The sequence below is a fragment of the Diabrotica virgifera genome, chromosome 1 (assembly GCF_917563875.1).
Source record: "Diabrotica virgifera virgifera chromosome 1, PGI_DIABVI_V3a".
NCBI classification, from domain to species: domain Eukaryota; kingdom Metazoa; phylum Arthropoda; class Insecta; order Coleoptera; family Chrysomelidae; genus Diabrotica; species Diabrotica virgifera.
Genome location: NC_065443.1, coordinates 100,548,325 through 100,570,090, shown reverse-complemented (window position 1 = coordinate 100,570,090; position 21,766 = coordinate 100,548,325). Strand labels below are relative to the sequence as shown.

Genomic DNA, 21,766 nt, shown 5'->3' with positions numbered 1-21,766 from the left:
GACAAAATACATGGGACGTTTTCGTAGTCTGACGTTCCAAATTTTTAACCTGTTCCACAATTAAAACTTCCCTTGTTCCAGTGTTACCATACATCAAAGTTTGTCCGACTAGACACCCTTAAGCTATTAAAAAATTTTCAGCTTGCTATTAATTAACTTTTTTTTCATACGCGGGATCCAGACCTATAATTTGTTTAATTTATTAATGTTTTGTATTTTGATTTCCGAAGTGGAAGTCGAAACGTCAAATAAATTTAATTTCAAACTTAAATTGTGGCGTATTTCCCAAATAAAATAGTAAATGCTGTAAATTAATCTGGCATGATTTTGCTTCAACTTGTCAAACATTTTTTTAAATTGGGCCATAAATAAAAAAGTTATTCAAAATTAAAATTTGCTAATATTTGAAAGCGATCGTTTTTTATGTACCTGAATGTATATCTCAGATATTTATCTATTATAGTGTAATAGACACAATTACTACAATTTAGAGTATTATTGATATTGATTTCTTAGGTCTTGAGAGTTAAAAATAGATTTATGATTTATAGTTGAGGTACCTTAGTATTTTTTTTAAATGTTTGTTTTCACAATTATATACTTTTTAATACAAAAAAGCTAACCTTGTCTTTATGTGTAAATTACATGTATTTTTGTTCTCGTAATTAAAAATTTTGTTTTTTATGTTATGTTTAACCTTAAGGACTTTACTTGCTTGATAATATCTTATTATCAAGTAAAATGAGTTACTAGATATTCATTAAAAAATATGTATATGACAATGTAAGCAACTTTGTCATCTATACCGTTTAGATATTTGCATTATAAGAAAAATATTGCGAATTTTACTGTTAGAATGTAACAAAATCGAAATATGACCACCAAAAATCAAAGGGTTATAACAAAATTGGAAAAAAAAATGTCTTTAAGGGGGTAGGCGCAAAATCTTGGTGCAACGCTAATTAAATGCATTCATTTTTTTGGAATGCGAAAAATTTAAACGCAGAATGAAAGATTACATTATTACCGAGGTCCGGAAGTTCGTTAAAATAAACAAAAAGATTCTTTTGAATGAAATATTTGAAATTAAAAATCACACTAAATTTTATTTTTTTGATACTGGATTATTAAATTGTGAGGTACTAAAGATAATCTTGCTTTAAGTCGATAGGACACACCGTTTTCTAGAAAAATAGATTGAAAATTTTTCGTGTACTGAATTTGAAAAAAAAAATGAAAAAATTTTAACGGTGTATTTTACCAACTTAAAGCAAAAGTAACTTTTAGTACTGGAATACCTCATAATTTAATAATCTAGTGTCAAAAATTCTTAAAAATTAAAAACAAAAAAGTTATGCGATAAAATAACCGTTGACCTACCCAAAACGGACGCATATGACCGATACTAGAAATTCGCAATTGATAACATTTATTCATTTCTGGAAGATAAATAAAGATACCAGTCTTCGTTTTTCTAAATAGTTTTTTTTAATTTTTAATTGATATTCAAAAAACGATATTCCAATTTTCAAATGGATTTTTCTAGAAAACGGTGTATCCTATCGACTTAAAGTAAGAGTACCTTTTATTACTATAATACCTTACATTTTAATAATCCACACTCAAAAATGCTTAAAAATTAAAAACAAAAAAGTTATGCAATAATATAACTGTTGCCCTACCCAAAGCGGACACCTATAAACAAGTTTTTCTCAAACAAAAAAAATATATATATTTTGATTAAGTTTTTTTCCAAAAAGTACATAATTTAAAATTTTCATAATATTCCTACAAATACATAGTACTGTTGTTAATAACATATAAAATTTTTATCATGGGATGGTGATGGGTTCAACATAAAAAAATAAATTTCACACATACAGTATGGTGCAAATGAAAGGAATAAATTCGTAATGTCGCAAGTTGGCAACTTGAAGGAAAAATTCCGAAACAGGTCGATTTTTAAATTGTAATTTTTTGGGATATGTATCATACTAGTGACGTCATACATCTGGGCGTGATGACGTAATCGATGATTTTTTAAATGAGACTATAGGTAGTGTGTTAGCTCATTTGAAATGTTATTTAATTCTCTGTTCAGTAATATAAACAATAACATAATTATTTATACAGGGCGGCAAAAAAGTTTTTTTAAATAAATTAATTGACAAAAAAGAAGAATGTATGTAATTTATCTGTTTCTGGCAACAGTAAAATATATTTTAAATTAAATAAACTACATACATTCTTCTTTTTTTGTTAATTAATTTAATTAAAAAAAAGTTTTTGCCACCCTGTATAAATAATTATATTATTGTTTATATTACTGAATAGAGAATTGAATAACCTTTCAAATGAGCTAACACACAACCTATAGTCTCATTTAAAAAATCATCGATTACGTCATCGCGCCCACATAGATGACGTAACTAGTATGATACATATGCCAAAAAATTACAATTTAAAAATAAAAATCGACCTATTTCGGGATTTTTCCTTAAAGTTGCCAACTTGCAACATTACGAATTTATTCCTTTCATTTGCACTATACTGTATGTGTGAAATTTATTATTTTTTATGTTGAACCCATCACCATTCCATGATAAAATTTTTATATGTTATTAACAACAGTACTATGTATTTGTAGGAATATTATGAAAATTTTAAATTATGTACTTTTTGGAAAAAAACTTAATCAAAATATATTTTTTTCGTTTGAGAAAAACTTGTTTATCGTAGCATCATGCTGTATATATCACTGTAAAGAGTTTTAAAAATGCTGCAAAATGACACCTCTCCCAGCATTCTAGCTCAATCAGGTCAGCTTCCAATCAGGTCAACCATTCCAATAAAGCATTGTCGCGGTGTTTTGGACTTTTTGGAAAACTTTACATAGCCATATTTCGGAAACGGCTTGAGATAAAAATTTTAAATTTTGTATTTTTCTTCACCTAATCATCCACTATGAATACTCTAAATTTTAACAAAATCTAAATAGGTCAGGAAAAAAATTAATTCAAAGTGTGTTGATTTGACCTGGAACAGCTCTGAATAGAGAATTGAATAAACTTTCAAATAAGGTACCACACGACCCCTATTCCCATTTAAAAAAATCGTCATCACTCTCAAATGGATGACGTCACTATTATGGCATGTATGTCAAAAAATCATAAATTAAAAATAAAAATCGACCTGTCTCGGTATTTTTCTCCAAAGTGGCCTGTTCCCGAAAAAATGAATTTATACCTTAATTTTGAACCTCTCTGTATATGGAAATAAAAGTTAGCTTACAACAGTCATTTGGCCACTTTCCGCTATTGCAGATTCTAAGCATTATTTCAGACCCTACCTCTCCCATTTTTTGAGTGTCCCAGCGGTTATTACATTTTCCTCCTTCTGCTTTTTTGAAGTTTAACTTTTTTATCGCCGCCTCAATTAATTATTTCAATATTTTTGACTCTTTCATATTCTCTTCTCTCTTCTTTGATTATTGTCTGGGTTGTTGTTAACCCTCTAGCAGACCAGTTTTATTTTCAATCGAAAAATTCAAAGCTTCATATGTTTTGACTTAAAAGAGCTAATCAATTAGCGCTAACCAAATGCGTACAAGTACACCTAGTACTATAGGACCAAAGTCGTTTTTGCATGCTGCAGTCCTAAAAATAGCTGAAATACCTGGAAAAAAGCTGAAAAATAGCTCAAAATTAGACTGCCTTTAGGCGGTCTTGCCTGCTAGAGGGTTGAATAGTATTTGGCAATATTTTAATTATAATTTTAATACAATAAACATTGCATTATGCTTCGTTTTATTGGGTAAGTTTAAGTATGACTCAATTTAAAAAATCTTTTTCTTTTTAGGAAATATGATCGATTTGTCTTTACAAGCCTGATGTAGATTGGTAGAATGGCAGAATGTATCAGTAGAAATTCAGATCTTCCTAAACAAGACTGTACAAGCCCTAGTCCGACAGAAACCGTCTGTTTGGAATCTCTATGTGCTGAAAACCATCCAAGTAAGTGCCTTAACTAACTACCTGTAATAGTTCTGTTTGATAAGGTATGTACATGCAATGATATTCCAACATATTTTTGAAAAGTTTAGCTTAGATTTTTAAATTCGACAAATAATCTACGTATACATATTATTGTCTTTTGTAACCAACCTTCTTACATCTAAACCTAAATTTACCAACAACAGGAACATGATCTGACGACATGTCGGCTTTTTCAAATAAAACAACTTAAATTTCTAATTACTACGGTTTAAATACTTATTCACTGTTGTAGGTGTTATTGGACAATCTATAGGTTTCCAAAAATTGGAATCATCTTTCATAAATGTATTCTCAGCTTTCAAAATGAAATAAAAGAAATAAAAGAGAAGTATAAAAACGTCCATTGTAAAATTAACCATTTTCTAATTCTACTTACATAACGACGTACGTTTAGTTCACATGTTTTGGTTTATTTCCTGTACCTAATACCAGGGTCGGATACTGAAAAAAAGTATCCGGATACCGGATACGGATACTCAAAATGTATCCGCATAGTTTTTAAAAAAGTACGAATACTTTCATTTAAAAATGTATTCGGATACAAGTATCCGGATATTTTTTTCGGATACTTCCTAGGATACTTTGAAGGATACTTTTTTTAAGGAGGATATAAATTATTAGTATTAGAACTATGTGATGTGCATGTATTTTTAAAGTAATATATAATAATAAAAATACATTAAATTGATTAAATGATGGAGAAAGTGAGAAAGAAATCAGAAAGTACTCAAAAAATTGTTTATTGCGTATGACTAATAAAACTAGAACATAAACTTACAAGGAAACATTAAATTAAAATAAAAACGTACTAATACAGAAAGTATTCCAATTGCTGACGAAGTCAAAAGTGAAGTGCCTTTGAATTTGCCTTTGTAAGTACCAATACCTCAAAGTGTTCATCGCTTAAAGCTTTTCTTTTAGGCTTATCAATCATAGTTGCAAAAGAGAAAAGTCTTTCAACTGGTGCTGACGAAGGTAAGCATGTGTTGTACTTTATTGACACCCTTTTTAAGATTGGGTATTCATTTAAGATGTTCAAATTGGTTCTTTTGTCCTCCAAATATCTTAGCAACTCCAACTGTACTTTTGAAGTTTTATTATTGATGCTGGAACCCTGTTCATTCTGTATATAATTAATAGTACAGCTGTTGTCCACTTGATAAATATTTAAAAGTATCCGAATATCAAAAAAAGTATCCGGATGCCGGATACTTTAAAATTTGATCACGGATACGGATACCGGATACAAAATATAAAAAGTATCCGGATACAGCTTTCGGATACATAAAAAGTATCCGGATACTACCCAGCTCTGCTAATACGAATGATGACGATGTAAAAAAAGTCGTTAGATCAGCACTGTATCTATCTGTATTAGATAGTCACGTCAAGGGAAATGCTTCCACGAAGAAAGCATTGAATGAAATTTGTAGCTGAGGCTGTGTAATTAGAAAAACGTACTTGTGTAGTCGAAAAGAAGAAGATTTAAACGATTTAAATCGTTTATAACGTGAATGTTTAAATTCGGCGTTTCTTAGGCATATTTCAAATGCCTCAAATTTGTTGTCAAACCTCAAAATCGAAATTTCATGTTATTCGCTCCGTTTGCGACCATGGTGGGGATACACGAAACTATGCCAGTGTCCGTAGCGGCGAAATATGACAATTTTTGCGAATTTTTGTAATGTCAGTGTCATTATGTTCGTTAGCAGACCCTGTCGGTGACTTTTAGTCCACGACAACGCATGCGCACTTTAATTCCATATTATATTTATTTAATGTATTATCGTTTATTGATAAATATACCGGTATATTAATAATTAATAATATTAATTAATAGTAAATATATCTTGTATATTTATGTATCAACGGCATTATTTTTATATTATTGAAGTTATACTTCTTTACGCGCGATATGAGGATGAATTTTTATATGTTAAAACCTATGGTCCGGGCGCACGCGCATTATAACTTTGTTCTGATTGGATGTTCAATGGACATGTCAAAAATTATCCAATATGGCAGCTGTAGCACAGCTGTGGTGTGGACGGTTGACGGTTTGGTTATGTAATGTATGGTTGTTGCGTGTTAAAATTTGTGGTAATAGAAACAACAAAGGTTAGTTAATAGTTATACTGCCTTTTTGAAGTTATACTTCTTTAGGCGCGATTTCATTGAGGGTGAAATTTTAGTAATCTGCGCACACAGGCAGTATGGAGTTCGTTACTAAATGTTTTAATTTATGTATTTATCAGTCCAGAAAAGGCGTGGAAAGAATATATTAGTGTTTTTAAATATATTTTTCTACAAACGTGTTAAAAATGCAATTTATAGCACTCCATAGGAGCGTTAAAAATGCTACTTTAAAGCACCGGTGCTTTAAAAATTTTAAGGCACTGCAGTTAAAAGTGAATTGTCAAATTGTGAAACGTCAAAATATTTATATTTCATTTAGTAACATTAATAGATATTAATAATACCTATTTACGAATGTTTCTTCTAAAATTTAGGAATATATTAATTTTATAATACATTTAAGTATGTAGTAATTTTCTTTACAATTTTTACTTACCAATTTGTTTTGTTTATACCTAATATCGCCGTTGTCTAGCAGTGTCTGCGTAGATTAGCGCTATGTGTATTTAGCTACGGACCCGTTAGTACTTGGTTCGATTCCCACATAAGGAAATTTTTTTTGTTTATTATTAATGGTTATTGACATCTTAGACTATTATTATATGGACTTATAAATGATTAAAAATAATTAAAATAATTAATCGGGATGTTGCCCAACTATTTACCGGGTTGCAAATTTATAATAATTGCCTATTTCAAAATGCACTTTTGAAATGAGATTTTCTTATGCACAAATGCAATTTCAGATTTCTTATTCATTACAATAGTTCACAAAATTTCCTGACATTCTCACGAATCCAACGCACCAAACTGCATTAAAATTCGTCTTACTGCGCCAAAAATAAGGCCTTTTTTTGTGCTTCAATGCCTCGACTAATTCGGTCAGAGATCGAGAGGTCGTGAGTTCGAATCCAGTGCAATCCTATACTTTTTTTATTTTTTTGAAAGCGGTAAGCACAAAATTAGTTTGGTATTTAAAAAAAAATTAAAACAAACTGTTTAAAGTATATTTATTTTTAAGAAATCATATAATAGAAGTATAACTCTTACGTGCGTACAAAGTACACACACATCCTTTTTTTTAAGTACGCATGCTCCATTTGTTGTGGACTAGTCCCTGACTGTCTCAGCGAACACCCTTGTTTGTATAACAAATTTGATCAAAAATTGTAAATAAATATTACATCTTAACGTCAAATATGTCATATATGCTTAACGTCAAATTGTGGTCGCCAAAAATGTCAGGCGACTACGCTAGATGTCGCGTCAGTCATGCACGGAGCGAATAGGTTCTGAAGATTAGGCTCAAACAATGGAAATTCCATAATGACCGGTCAATGGAAGCAAATACATTTTATTAATCTAATGAGAATCATAAAAAAAATGGCAAAAATCGCGCATCGTTTATTTATTTGACAATTTATGTTAATTAATTGTTAAATAACTATTTAAATAATTATGTTAATAAAAGGTAAAATGGACCAATAAGTTTTCAATTTAATAGTTATTTATGATATAAGTGTTAAAAGTGCACATTTAAGGCACGCATGTGAAGTTTGCAGAATGAGCGATAGCGAGTTCTGCAATTCACATGAGTGCCTTAAAAATGTACTTTTTAACACGCATATCATACAATATTTTTTCTACAAACGTAATTACAGGACAATATCTACAAAAACTTTTACTTGAACTTGACTGACATTCCATTTTTATATTTTTTTGACATTACATCATAATTGCCTATACGGTCAATACAAACGGCAGTGCCTTAAAAATTTTAAAGCCTAGTGCCTTAAAGTAGCATTTTTACCGCTCGTATGGAGTGCTAAAAATTGCATTTTTAACACGGTTGTAGAAAAAAATCTTTTAGTAATATTTTTAATATTTTTCAATATTATTAATGTCGCTATTAGGATTGAAAACTGTACCTTTCAATTGCCAGATGACGCTAGTCACCTAATCCATTCACGTCAGTTGCGGTGTGGGGGATAAACTCTCGTTGTTGGTCACTTAGAGTATGGAGCAGCAGGCCTACATCTCTCCGATGAGACTCCAATTAGAGTCGAAAATCGTCGATTCAGAGTGCTGGACTGCGCTCCGTATTCTAAGTGAAAAATAAGATTGTTTTGCCTTCGCATTGCAACTGAATAAAAATGGTATACATTATTATTTTTATAATTATGTTAATGTTTATATTACTGAATAGAGAATTGAATAACCTTTCAAATGAGCTAGCACACGACCCCTATTCTCATTTAAAAAAATAATCGATTACGCCATCACGGTCAGATGGATGACGTCACTAGTATGATATATATTATGTCAAAAAATTAATTTAAAATTAAAAACCGACCTGTTTCAGGATTTTTCTTTAAAGTCGCCGGCTTACGAAATAACGAATTTATTCCTTTCATTTGCATCATACTGTATAATATCTTTTTATAATCTATCGAATATAAATATTTTAGGTACTTCGCAAAGCAATATTGAACAACCTTTAATTCCCCAAAACGACAATTACAATATCGAAGAAGTGGAAAAGTTAGAAAAAAGTAATTTTTTAAATGAACTCGGGTTGGTACAAGAATGCGACGATGAAGAAGATGAGATAGACGTGGTTTTGAAATTAGAGATAGATGTTGATGATAACGAGGAAGATGATACCAACAGTAGAGATGATAAATGGGAAGATTGTTTAGATGAAGAATTTCCTGATGAAGTCAACACAGAAAACGTAAGTTTTTGTTTCATCATGCTTTTGTTAGATTTATAAACACCATGGGTATAATGTTACAGTTCTGAACCCCGCAGTCGAGATTTTACTCAGATTTTTGGGATTTTGTTAATAATATAACGTGACTACTGTAATTACTTATAATTACAATAAAACTAGCGGTTCGTATTTATATACTGCTTTATTTATATAACTGTACAGACGAATTTATATTATACACTAACTCTATTTACAAAAATTATGCCTTATATACCTAGCTGATATTTCTGGAACGTCGACGCTCATCTCTAGTTATCGCCCAGACATTCGGAGAATTTCTCGTCTTCCGTCCCGCTACATCGCGTCTTATCTAGAAAGATCCACGTGGAATGTGTATGTGGAGAAGGGATCTGTTATACGAGGGTCGGTCATTAATGATTTTGTTACACTGCTCCCCTCTTAAGATCCGAGCATCCCGATCAGCAACTCTAGATGGCCCAGGATGGCGGAATCTACAGGATTCTCCAGCTCTGCATACACCCCTAGAAAAGAAGTAACAGTCTACTGTCTTTGAAGGATATGACATCTTCGGGTTCATGCAACACACAGTAATTCGTACGTCAGTTTCTCTGAAAATCACTTCAAGCATGCTTCTCACAATCTTCCAATCCAGATTTTCTACTGCATGACCTATTTTTGGTAAAGCCAAATCTTTGATGTCATAATTACACACGATTTTCTTCAAATTAGTTAGAGCACGCCATATGTTCTCGTAGCTTGGCGTGTCCGTATAAGACTTCCTGGTCACCATATACAGCAAAGATCGAGGACCATCTTCCAATCGCAGTACTCTTCCAATTTTAGGCTGCTGATTTCTTAACTCGTCCAGGCGGCCGAACTTTCTATTGAATACGGACGAGATTCTTTTAGGTCATCTCGAGGTCTTGGGCAACACAGTGGGCTAGAGAGACGTTTTCTGGGACACCAAACAGATCTTGCTGAACTTCTGTGGTCACGCCGAATCTAGCACTCTTTCTCTCTGCGTAATTTGACATAAATTCCTTAAAATTTGGCTGTGCGGCATCTCTCATTTCCTGTTGGAGGACTCGGGCTTCTTCTGTTTCATTTGAGCCAGCATATGGTGCAAGACGATTTATGTGAATAACTTTTGGTTTACCGTTTGGCAACTTCTTAATTCTGTATATTACGTCATTTATTTTCTTCTTAACTTCATACGGACCTTCCCATTGTCTTTGCAGTTTAGGACACAAGCCTCGACGACGTTGTGGATTATACAGCCAGACAAGATCACCTACTTCGAAGCTTTCATTCTTGCATCGAGAATCATATTGATCTTTCATTCTGTCACTGGCTATCTGGATGTGTTGTCGGGCAAGTTCATGAATGTTGTTCATTCGTAACTTCAGGCGGTCGACGTATTCTTCGCCTGCAACATGTTCCTCGGAAGGTCTGCAGCCAAACTCTAGGTCGCAGGGCAAACGAACTTCACGACCCAACATCAGGCAGGTTGGTGTCTGACCTGTATTTTCATTTATGGCCGAGCGGTAGGCCATCAGGAATAAATGAATGTGTTGGTCCCAATCTCGCTGATGTTCAGATACAACTTTGGACAAGTGTTTACCCATCGTTCGGTTCATCCTCTCGACCATCCCATCTGATTGAGGATGCAGGGGTGTTGTTCTGGTCTTATTGGCACTAATCAATTTACAAACGTTTTGGAAAAGAGCTGACTCAAAGTTTCGCCCTTGGTCGGAGTGGATCTCCAAGGGAACACCAAATCGGCTGAAGAGTTCTTTAACAAGTACCTCTGCAACGGTAGCAGCTTCTTGATTTGGTAATGCATAGGCCTCAGTCCATTTTGTAAAATAATCCATGGCTACCAGGATGTATTTATTTCCAGCATCGGTTTCTGGAAATGGACCTGCAATGTCGATTGCTACTCTTTCTATAGGACTTCCAACATTGTACTGTCTCATGGGTGCTCTCTTTTTACCAACTGGACCATTACCGGATGCACACAGTTCACATTTCCGGCACCATCTTCTTACATCATCTTTACAGTTCACCCAATAGAACCGTTCTCGAACCTTTTGCAGAGTCTTCGTAATACCAAAGTGTCCACCTGATGTACCGTCATGCAACTGACGCAATACTTCTGACACTTTACTTTTAGGTACAATCAACTGCAGCTTAGATTCTGTACCATCGTCGTTCTCAAAGGTTCTGTACAGAAGATCATCTTTTAGTACCAGGCAATTCCATTGGCTCCAGTAGGCCTTGACTTCTGGACTACATGCACTAATGTTCTGCCAACTAGGTCTCTCACCTTGCTGCATCCAATCCAATACTCTTTTTATACATGGATCATCTTCTTGGGCGTTTTGTAACTGTTGGGGCTGCCATTGCTCATTAACTACGGTGGTTCGTCTCACGGGGCAAAATCGTTCCTCTAATTTGGCACAGTGATTACAATTCTCACCGCATGGCCGTATCGAGGAAGCATCTGTGTTTGAACCAACTCTTCCAGCCCTCTTCATGCGTCTCTTCGGCATCGTGTCACGAATCACCCTCCGTACCATTTCCACCAAACGTTCATCTTTTCTCTTATCGCCTTTTTCCACGGTTATTACTCGACTGTTTCGTGAAGCTTGGCTAGCTGCTTAGTGTTCCAAGGCAATAGCAAGTGCTTCATCTAAAACTTTCGGTCTTGCTAGTCGTAAAGCTTTCTGTAGTTCACTATCTTTCAGCCCATTGACAAAGGTATCTACCGCAATTTCTTCTAAAACGCTGTCTGGCACCTCCGGATAAGCCAACCGCATCACACGAGCCACATCTGCTTCAGATTCTTGCAGATTCTCACTTGCTCGTTGACTTCTACTTCGCAGTTGTGCTTTGTATACTTGTTGTAGATGGGCATCTCCATAACGTTTTTCTAGACGAGTGAACAAGGCCTGGTAACATTTTTCTTGACCCTTAGGAATTGATCTTAATATATCTGCAGCATCATCTCGCAAAGCAGCAGTCAAGGAAACAGCCTTTTCTTGTTCGGTCCAATGATTGGCGGTCGCGATAGCTTCAAATTGTTTAAGGTATATGGACCAAGAAGACTTTCCATCAAATGGTGGTAATTTAAATCTCATATGATACGATGTTTCGTCTCTCGGTGTTTCATCCTTCACTACAAGATCTAAAGCTACCGTATTAACTGTTGGTTGTACTTTTGTATCTGTTATCATGCTCTCTAGTTGTTTGATCTTTTCTTCTACGGTCTCTACACTTTTCTGCATCTTATCGAATGTTCTAGAAACTTCTTCAAATTTCTCGTCGTTCTGTCTACAAACGTCTTTAATTACTTGAGAAACACTTTCAAATTTCTCGTCGCTTTTTCTAGAAGTTTCATCGATCTTTTGAGAAACACTTTCAAATTTCTCGTTGTTCTGTCTACTAACTTCTTCGAGTTTCTGGTTGTTCTGTCTACTAACTTCTTCGAGTTTTTCGTTGTTCTTTCTAGAAGTTTCGTCGATCTTTTGAGAAACGTCTTTAAATTTCGATAAGATTGCTTGTTCTGCTGATTGGAAGTGGAACGTCTCTGGATCGTCACCGTTCTTCGTGAGGACTTCCTCAAGTCGTGCTTGTAGGACTTTCTTGGTTCCACTGCTGTCTTCATCCCGTTCCTCTAGCTGTTCACGGAGCTGCTTTACGGAAAGTTCTTGTAGCAGCATCTTTGGTTGGCACACAAGGTCTTTTAAAAGTCTTTCCGAATACCGAACAACTAACGCACTTTAATTTTTCCCGACGAATAAAGTCCAAAAGTCTTTTAAAAGTTTTTCCGAATACCGAACAATTAACGCACTCCGATTATTCCCGACGAATAAATTTCAAAAGTCTTTTCAAATTTAATTTATTTACACTCCACACCGGACATCAATATAACGTGACTACTGTAATTACTTATAATTACAATAAAACTAGCGGTTCGTATTTATATACGACTTTATTTATATAACTGTACAGACGAATTTATATTATACACTAACTCTATTTACAAAAATTATGCCTTATATACCTAGCCGATATTTCTGGAACGTCGACGCTCATCTGTAGTTATCGCCCAGACATTCGGAGAATTTCTCGTCTTCCGTCCCGCTACATCGCGTCTTATCTAGAAAGATCCACGTGGAATGTGTATGTGGAGATGGGATCTGTTATACGAGGGTCGGTCATTAATGATTTTGTTACAATAAGTTGCTATATCAACTTTTCTACTTTCACAGTCTAGTTGAAGTGTACTTGAAGTTGTCATTATGAAATCGGGCTTAATGCTGCTCCACAATATTTATATGATATTCAATTATTAAAGTGAAGTTAAGAGTAAACAGTAGCGCGTCGTCAATATTCTTGTTTTTCGAAAGTTATGCAAACTTTCAACAGTGAGGCAACAGTGCGTCGGTAATTCGACACAGACAGTGACATTATACTATCAAAAACAATTTATACTTATAGGCGCGCTAAATGTTGCCAAGTCAGTCACGTTCGATTTCTTGTTATAGAAAATCGATTTTTAGTAGATCCAATGTGACGCAAAATCTAGGCATGGGATAAAAAAGTTTATTTGAATAAAGTGTATTTTTTTGTTCGTCTTAACCCTTAAACGCCCAACCTTTTTTAAGTTCCATGTACGCCGAAGGGTGGGTAAAAAATGTCCACCTCGAAAATAGCTAACATATTTATTGAGAGTTGTTGAAAATGGATTAAACTTAAGAATCTTATGCTTAATAAACACTTCTTCTTCTTGTGCCACTTCTATCGGAGATTGGAAATCATCAAGGCTACCCTGACTTTGTTTACAGCTGACCTAAAAAGTTCATTAGTGGTGCAGCCAAACCACTCTCTCAAATTCCGCATCCACATTCTTCTACGGCCTGGATTCCGTTTTCCTTCTATTTTTCCTTGCATTATATTTTGAAGTAATGCGTATTTATGACCTCTCATCAGGTGACCCAAATACTCGAGTTTTCTTCGTTTTATCGTTAATAAAATTTCTGGGTCTCTTCCTATCCTTCGTATTACTTCAAGATTTGTGATTCTTTCAACCCAACTTATCTTCAGCATTCGACGGTAGCACCACATCTCGAAACTTTCAATATTTTTTATGTTGTTCTGTTTGAGAGTCCAGGCCTCTACACCGTATAATAGCGTGTTAAATACGTAGCCACTTAGCATTCTTAATCGTAGAGGGATGCTTATATCTCTGTTGCAGAAGAATTTTCTCATCTTTATGAAGGTGGCCCTGGCAATTTCGATACGTCTTTTTATTTCATTGTTTTGGTCTCCAGTTTCGTTTATTAAAGTTCCCAAGTATTTATAACTTGATACTTTTTCAATTTGAATGCCGTTTATACTAATATGTGCTGGTTGTGTCATGATTTTACTGAAGACCATATACTTGGTTTTTTTGATATTAATGTTTATGCCATAATTGTTACAAGCAATATTTATGTTTGTAAGTAATCGTTGTAATTCTTCTACTGTTCTTGCAACTAGTAGAGTGTCGTCTGCGTATCGAATATTATTTACAACCTCTCCATTGATTACGATTCCTTCATTTGCTTGCAAAAGGGCTTCCTGACAGATGCTTTCACTATATACATTAAATAGCAGTGGTGACAAAATGCATCCCTGTCTTACTCCTCGACGTATTTCTATTGCTTTTGATATCTCGTTTTCTATTTTGATGTTAGCTTTCTGATTCCAATATAAGTTGAGAATTATTCGCAGTCCTTTATTATCTGTCTTTTCTTTCAAGAATGTCTCTTAGCCTATCGTGGCGTACTCTGTCAAACGCTTTTTCAAAATCGATAAAACATGCATGTACTTCTTGATTAACGTCTAGGCATCTTTGTGTAAGAACATTCAAACCGAAGAGAGCTTCTCGAGTACCTAGTCCTTTTCTGAACCCCACTGTGTATTACTAATATCTGACTCCAACTTTTGATAAACTCGGTTGTGGATGATTTTTAGAAATATCTTTAGTAGATGGCTCATTAAAGATATTGTTCGATGTTCTGAACATTCTTTTGCATTGGATTTCTTTGGCAGTGTAACGAATGTAGACAGCAGCCACTCTTGAGGTATAATACCAGTATTGTATACTGTGTTAAATAAGTGCAATATTATACCTATTGATTCATCATTCAAGAGCTTTAGTAATTCAGTAGGAACCTCATCGGGTCCATTTGCCTTTCCAGTTTTGGAATTTCTAAGTGCCATTTCTACTTCACATTTTAGGATTTCAGGTCCCGTTTCACCATTTATCTTGTCAATGTTATTTCTGTTGTCCTCAAACAATTCTCTTATGTATTCACTCCATCTATTAATTTTTTCTGTTAAGTCTACAATCATATTTCCGTCTTTGTCCTTAAGCAAACTTATTTGATGTCTTCTTTGGGTTCCTGTAAGTTCTTTTACTTTTTTATGTATATTGAATGTGTCATACTTTCTTTCATAGTCTTCCATTTCTACACATTGTTCTTTAATCCATGATTCTTTGGCCTTCTTTATTATTTGCTTTATGTTCTTATCAACCTCTCTGTATTTTTCTGAATTATTCTTCAATTTGCGTCTTTCATCCATTAGTTCTAGTATGACTGGTGTCATCCACACCTTATGTTTCTTTGGAGATTTGGTTAGATGTTTCTTTCCCGTAGTTCTTATTATAGTGTTTATATACTTCAGTTTTTCATCTATGTTATCTGTTCTGCGGATTTGGTTTTCTGCTACACTGAGGTCGGTGTTGATTTCTTCGCGCACTGTTTGTCGTCGGTGTTCACTTTTAAGCTGACTTAAGTCTAACGTTGGGATGATGTTTTTTCTCATTTTCTTTGGTCTAGCTTCTAACACAGATACTACTGGATTATGATCCGAACCGATATCAGTTCCAGGGTAAGTTTTAGTAGATTTCACGGCATTACGGTATCTTTTTGTCACCATTATGTAATCTATTTGGTTTCTGATTACTTTTTCTTGTGTGTGTTGAGGTGACGTCCACGTATACAGTCTCCTTGGGGGTAATTTAAAGAATGTATTAGTTATTATTAAATCTTCGCTTTGACAAAACTGAACTAAACGATCACCCCTTTCATTTCTATTACCTAAGCCGTATTCACCGACATTTTCTCCAACTTTACCCTGACCTACCTTGGCGTTCAGATCGCCCATTACTATGTTAATGTGTTGTCTCTTTGTTGTTCTCATCACCTCTTCTAAGTTATTATAGAATTGTTCTATTTCCTCTTCGTCTTTGTCTGCTGTAGGAGCGTACACTTGTATGATGTTTATTATGTTCTTCTTATCTTTCAGTTGTATTAACATCACGCGCTCTGAGAATGGAGTAAAATTTGCTACAGCATCTTTCCATTTTTTTGAGATGATGACTCCAACTCCGTATCGATGGGTTGTGGTGTCACTTCCGGCATAATAAAACATACCATGATTAGTTGTGGGGCATTTGCCATTTCCTGGCCATTGTGTATCGCTTATGCCTAATATGTCTATACCCAAACGATCCATTTCCAACACGGCGTTATCTAATTTTTCCGAAGAGAATAAGCTCCTCACATTCCACGTAGCAATTTTTATGGTTGTTTTTTTCTTATTATAAGGGTTTCGCAGGTTTACGACCGAGGAAGCCTTGTACTTATCTATTTGTCTTCCTCTGCCGGATCTTGGTATCCGATGTCCATGATCAGTACTTCTCCTTTGCATGTCCACCATGATGATTACTACTAGGGGTACTCTATGAGTCCTTAATGCAGTGGTTCCCCGTTGCCTTCTGCATCTTTATGCCGTTGACCATTCTGTAGGGTTCATCCGCCTTCGAGACCGATTTCTCAGTCTCAGGACAAAAGACTAACACTTACTAGCTCATCCACCCGAAGCTGTTGGCTAGTAAGTGGAGATTGCTTATACCGGCAATCGCTCGGTGGTTACCCTCACTTAGTTTAGCCTACAGACCAATGCAGTTGCCCAGGGTGTGGCACGTGGAGCCATAAGTGACAGTTGGATGTCTTATGAAGACCAGTTACTTCGAACCATCTCCCGTATATTACGCTCGATGTGGCCGTTCTCATAAAAGGTACTACCTCTATAAAACACCCCAACACCCCTTAATAAACACAGCATCTTCTAAAATATTAATATAAACAATTTACAAACCTTACAACAAAATTACAATGTACATCAAAATTAACATACCAGGAAAAGCCAATAATTCAGATTTGTCGATTTTCTCCACATTCTTTCTTTCAGCCTCCTCATTGGCGGATAATTATGTAGATTATGTAATTATACGTCGATAATTATATGGATTATCTTCCTACCAACGAGAAATTATATAGAAACCTTAAGGAACAAGTTTTACCAAGGGTGTACTTTTTATGCCCACCCATATTTAACTCAAGATGCTACTTTTATTTTCAAAAATATCAGTAAAACCAAATTAACATTCGATAAAGGGCTGTCTTTTTAACAATAAATAATTTTTTTTAAATTTTTAAACACGTAATATGTTACAAGGGAATACGCATTAGGTGGACATTTTTTACCCACCCTTGGGCGTTTAAGGGTTAATGGCGGTACAGACTCTTTGTTGCAATATTTTATTTAGTTAATAGAGTAATTTCCACATACTAACATATTTCTCAAATTGGGCTCTATACCGCCATTCTTTATTATATTACGAATTTGTGTGCCAAATATCTAGACAAAATATTCAAAATGACAGCCGCAATCTTGGACCGCGTTTTCCGTGCGCTACTGTTGCCTCTTAATTACATAATTGTATTTTATTTACTGCATACAATGTTTACCTTTTAATAACATAACCTCAATCTTACTTTTTCTTTTTATTCTTTTTGGGGCTATGGCCTTGACAATTATCCAGTAACCAGGACTACTATAATTGGCCAATATAATAATTAAAAGTGCTACAAATGTTGCTGAGCTATGACACTAGCTGCCGCTCTTCCAAACTTGCACGGTCCCAATATTAAAAACCATGAATGATCTAAGGACCATGTCCATGTCGAGATATTTTATTACTGAATTCCTAGAGCTGTACTGAAGTTATCCCTGTTTATGGCAATTTAAAAATAAAGCATATTTCTTTATCACTAAACACACGCCACTGCCATTAATAAAAGATCTTTGTTTGACTACATGATCATTTTAACCGTACTTCTAAATAATTTATTAATTTTCCATGCGCTTTTTCTTTCTTTTTCTAAGAGTGTGAATTTTATTGTTTACAGTCAGAAGAAGTAAGCAGTAGTGACGAAATAAATAGTTTCAGCGGCAGCCATTCCAATACTCCAAGAAGTTCACAATTAAAGAGAAGTAATTCTAGTTCAGTAGAACGTATTCTGGTAAGTAATATGTTTATATTATAATTTAGTAAGTAATATTGTAATATGTTTAATATATGCTTACATGTGGGTACTATTCCAAAAGACTGGAACATGCAGTGATAGTTTTGTTACACAAAAAAAGAGATATTACTAAATAATTAGAAAATTATAGGCCCATCAGCCTCTTGACACATACAGTAAGAGCCACCATACTAGACACATGGGTAGGTACCTAATTGCTATTCTTATGGGCTAATCCGGTCCGTTCTCAGATGTGACTTTTATCCCTGTCATGTTACTGTCAAGAAACTAGATATTCAAAATAATTGTTTTTCCATACAAAAAATATATTAATTAATAGTATTATTACTCTGCTTTAAAACAACTTTATTTAAACACCAAGAATATTACAATACTTTAAAACTTTACAACTTTAACAAAATGACAACTATAAACGTCAAAATTACAGCTGATCTAATATTTGTCAACTTTCTATGTTAATGTTCAGTTTGTATACATTTTCTGACGTTCTAAACGTCACTAGATATAAAAATAAACATTGCAACAAGTAAAGGGTCCAGGACTGTAATAGCTCAATGTTCCTATGTGTCTAGTATGTTGGCGTTTACTGTACATACAAACTTTTGATGAAAATCTTAACGAAGAGACTAACACCTAAACTTGATTTCTATCAGCCCAAAGAACAAGCAGGTATCAGAGTAGGATATGACACAAATAACCATTTGCATACCATAAAGATATTAATTGAAAAATGCATGGAGTAGAACATACCTCTGGTTCTTGCATTTGTCTTGTATTGGAAGCCCTAAAGCAAACCTGAATAGATTACAGCTACACTTCACTAATCAAAAATATCTATGAGAACGCTACATCAAGTATACAACTACACCAAGACACAGAAAAATTATTCAGCTTAGGTTGAGGAGTAAGACAAGGAGACAACATTTCACCAAAATTAATATAGATTAATTAATAATACAGTAAGGTCTCTTTTTATGCGGCTTTTTTTAATAATAAAATTTATATTATTAACAACTAGTATAATTAATTATTCCCATCCAGATGTCAGTAATTTGAAGATTGGCAATTCGGGTATTCCCCTTGTTATACATGATGTAGCATGTAGCTATTACATCAATCTGAGTTTCGCATTGAAAGTTTAAATGTATAACCTGTAATTGTTTTAAAATTAAATTTAAATGTTTAAGTCTTCAAGAGTTTAAATGTTGCTGATTTCAAGTAGCCGTATTATACACACAGCACGTTTTGATTTCTGGATTGAAACATTTAATTAAGTGTCGTAAAGTTTTATGTTCCATAAGAAGAGATTTTTGCAATCTCAATATCGTTAGTCTGCGTTTTTAATTTCTTCTTTAAGATTTTATTTGGCCCAATGGAGAAAAAAAAACATCAAAGACACAATTTTTGGTGGACAAACGTCCACCATTTTATGTGATTTTAGAAAACCACGGAGCATATCCCTACTTTTTCAATGCAAGTAAAGTCTTTCTTATGCGATTTTTTTATATGCCCTTTTCTGAAGAACGTATCCACCGCATAAAACGAGACCTTACTGTATAGAGTTCACGGCAGCTCTAGAGTCAATATTTAAGAACACTTAATGGCAAGATATGGGCATTAATGATGTCCGTGATGTCCGTGCTAATAACTGGCAAAATAACGAAAAAGACGGAAAACATTACGTTGTGATATAAAAATAGATGAAACTGGTAGAGGAGGAAATTATCAATAGAAACCTTTAAATTTACATTACATTGATAATTTCTGATATTGATAGATTTTGACGTATCGGAGTCAAACTGTCACGGGAGAATTTTATAAAATTCTCCTGTCACAGTGGCAGTTTACAAACTCCTCCGATACATCTAAAGGTGGGAAACTATCAATATAATGCAAATTTATATATCGGTAGCTCATCACTATATTATTTGTTATTAGGTAATAAATAAATTCTTAACCTAATAAATCGAGCACTGTCAAAACAAAATTTACAATTGTGAATTGTCAGTAGATAAATCGATCGCCGACCATCGTTCTATGGCTGTCTTTGCGTCGTTCTAATGCATGGTGTTGTCTATGGACAGGCGGCTTAAATTAATCGTTTATGTTTCTGTGGATAGGAAAGAGAAGGAATATAAAATAATTCGTGAATAATGTCATACTTGTGCAAAGTTACAGTGAAAGAACTGTATGCCTATTAAGTTTTTGTCTGCTTCTGATATATTTTATGATGAACATAACATATTGAGTTAGTATCACTATATGTGTTGACTAACACATGATTTAATACTAATCTTCTCTCTGAAATTTTATATAATTTTTCAAATACACGAATTGGTTTAAAATGTAGTTTGCTCATCAATTGCTTCTTCATATTTCAGCGTAAACGCAAATTAGACATCAATAATGGATTGCCCATGTTGCCTTGTAAAAAGATCCCCCCAGACTCACCGCCATTGCACAACAATGGTGGTTGTCTTCTCTCACCTACAAGTTCCGCTTCTCAGACTTACTCCGGGAGTAATACACCGTCTAGTGGTAGATCGAGGGCCATCATACCGACGAAAGAGAACCCGCCACCGGATCTGTCCAACTGGTTGATCCGATTCACCACCTGGTCAAATGCAGAAAGGATCATGGCCATAAACGAGTTGATCGCCAGTTGCGAACCAACCCAAGTCAGGCATATGATGCAGGTAAGTTTATTGTTTTTGAATGTTTACATAATTTTCACTAAATCTTTTATGATTTGTCTGCCGTATACAGGGTGTAACAAAAATGCAGGTAATAAATTAAAATACATCTTCTGTTACCAAAAATAGTTCGATTAAACCTAACTTACCTTAGTCCAAATGTGCACCTAAAAAGAGTTACAGCCCTTTGAAGTTACAAAATGAAAATCGATTTTTTTCAATATATCGAAAACTATTAGAGATTTTTTATTGAAACTGGACATGTGGAATTCTTACGGCAGGAGTATCTTAGAAAGAAATATCAGTGAAATTTGTACACCCCATAAAAATTTTATGGGGTTTTGTTCCCTTAAACCCCCCCAAACTCTTGTGTACGTTCCAATTAAATTATTATTGTGATAACATTAGTTAGCACAATATTTTTAAAACTTTTTTGCCTCTTAGTATTTTTTCGATAAGTCAGTTTTTATCGAGATGCGGCTTCTTTTTTAATATGTTTACATGCAAATTTTATGGGGGTTTTGTTCCTTTAAACCCCCCAAATGTTTGTGTACGTTCCCATTAAACTATTATTGTGGTACCATTAGTTAATAGCCCGATCAAAGAACCTGACCCCAAAAAAAATAAAGGAAGGATGAAAATTTGGGAATAGGTATTTGAAATTGTCTATTATTATATATAAGAAAAAGTTTACAATTCTAC

The 21,766-nt window shown here is 34.2% G+C and overlaps 1 protein-coding gene across 1 annotated transcript in view; it reads left to right on the top strand.

Annotated features, from left to right (window-relative positions):
• LOC114349421 (F-box/WD repeat-containing protein 7) overlaps positions 1–21,766 on the top strand; it is a 73,985-nt gene that overhangs the window by 14,257 nt on the left and 37,962 nt on the right. Inside the window, exons 2-5 of the mRNA XM_028299794.2 lie at positions 3,859–4,013; positions 8,660–8,925; positions 18,234–18,347; positions 20,753–21,067. Of these exons, the coding sequence (XP_028155595.2) occupies positions 3,905–4,013; positions 8,660–8,925; positions 18,234–18,347; positions 20,753–21,067 (804 nt within the window). The 5' untranslated portion in view covers positions 3,859–3,904. The remainder of the gene's footprint in view (positions 1–3,858; positions 4,014–8,659; positions 8,926–18,233; positions 18,348–20,752; positions 21,068–21,766) is intronic.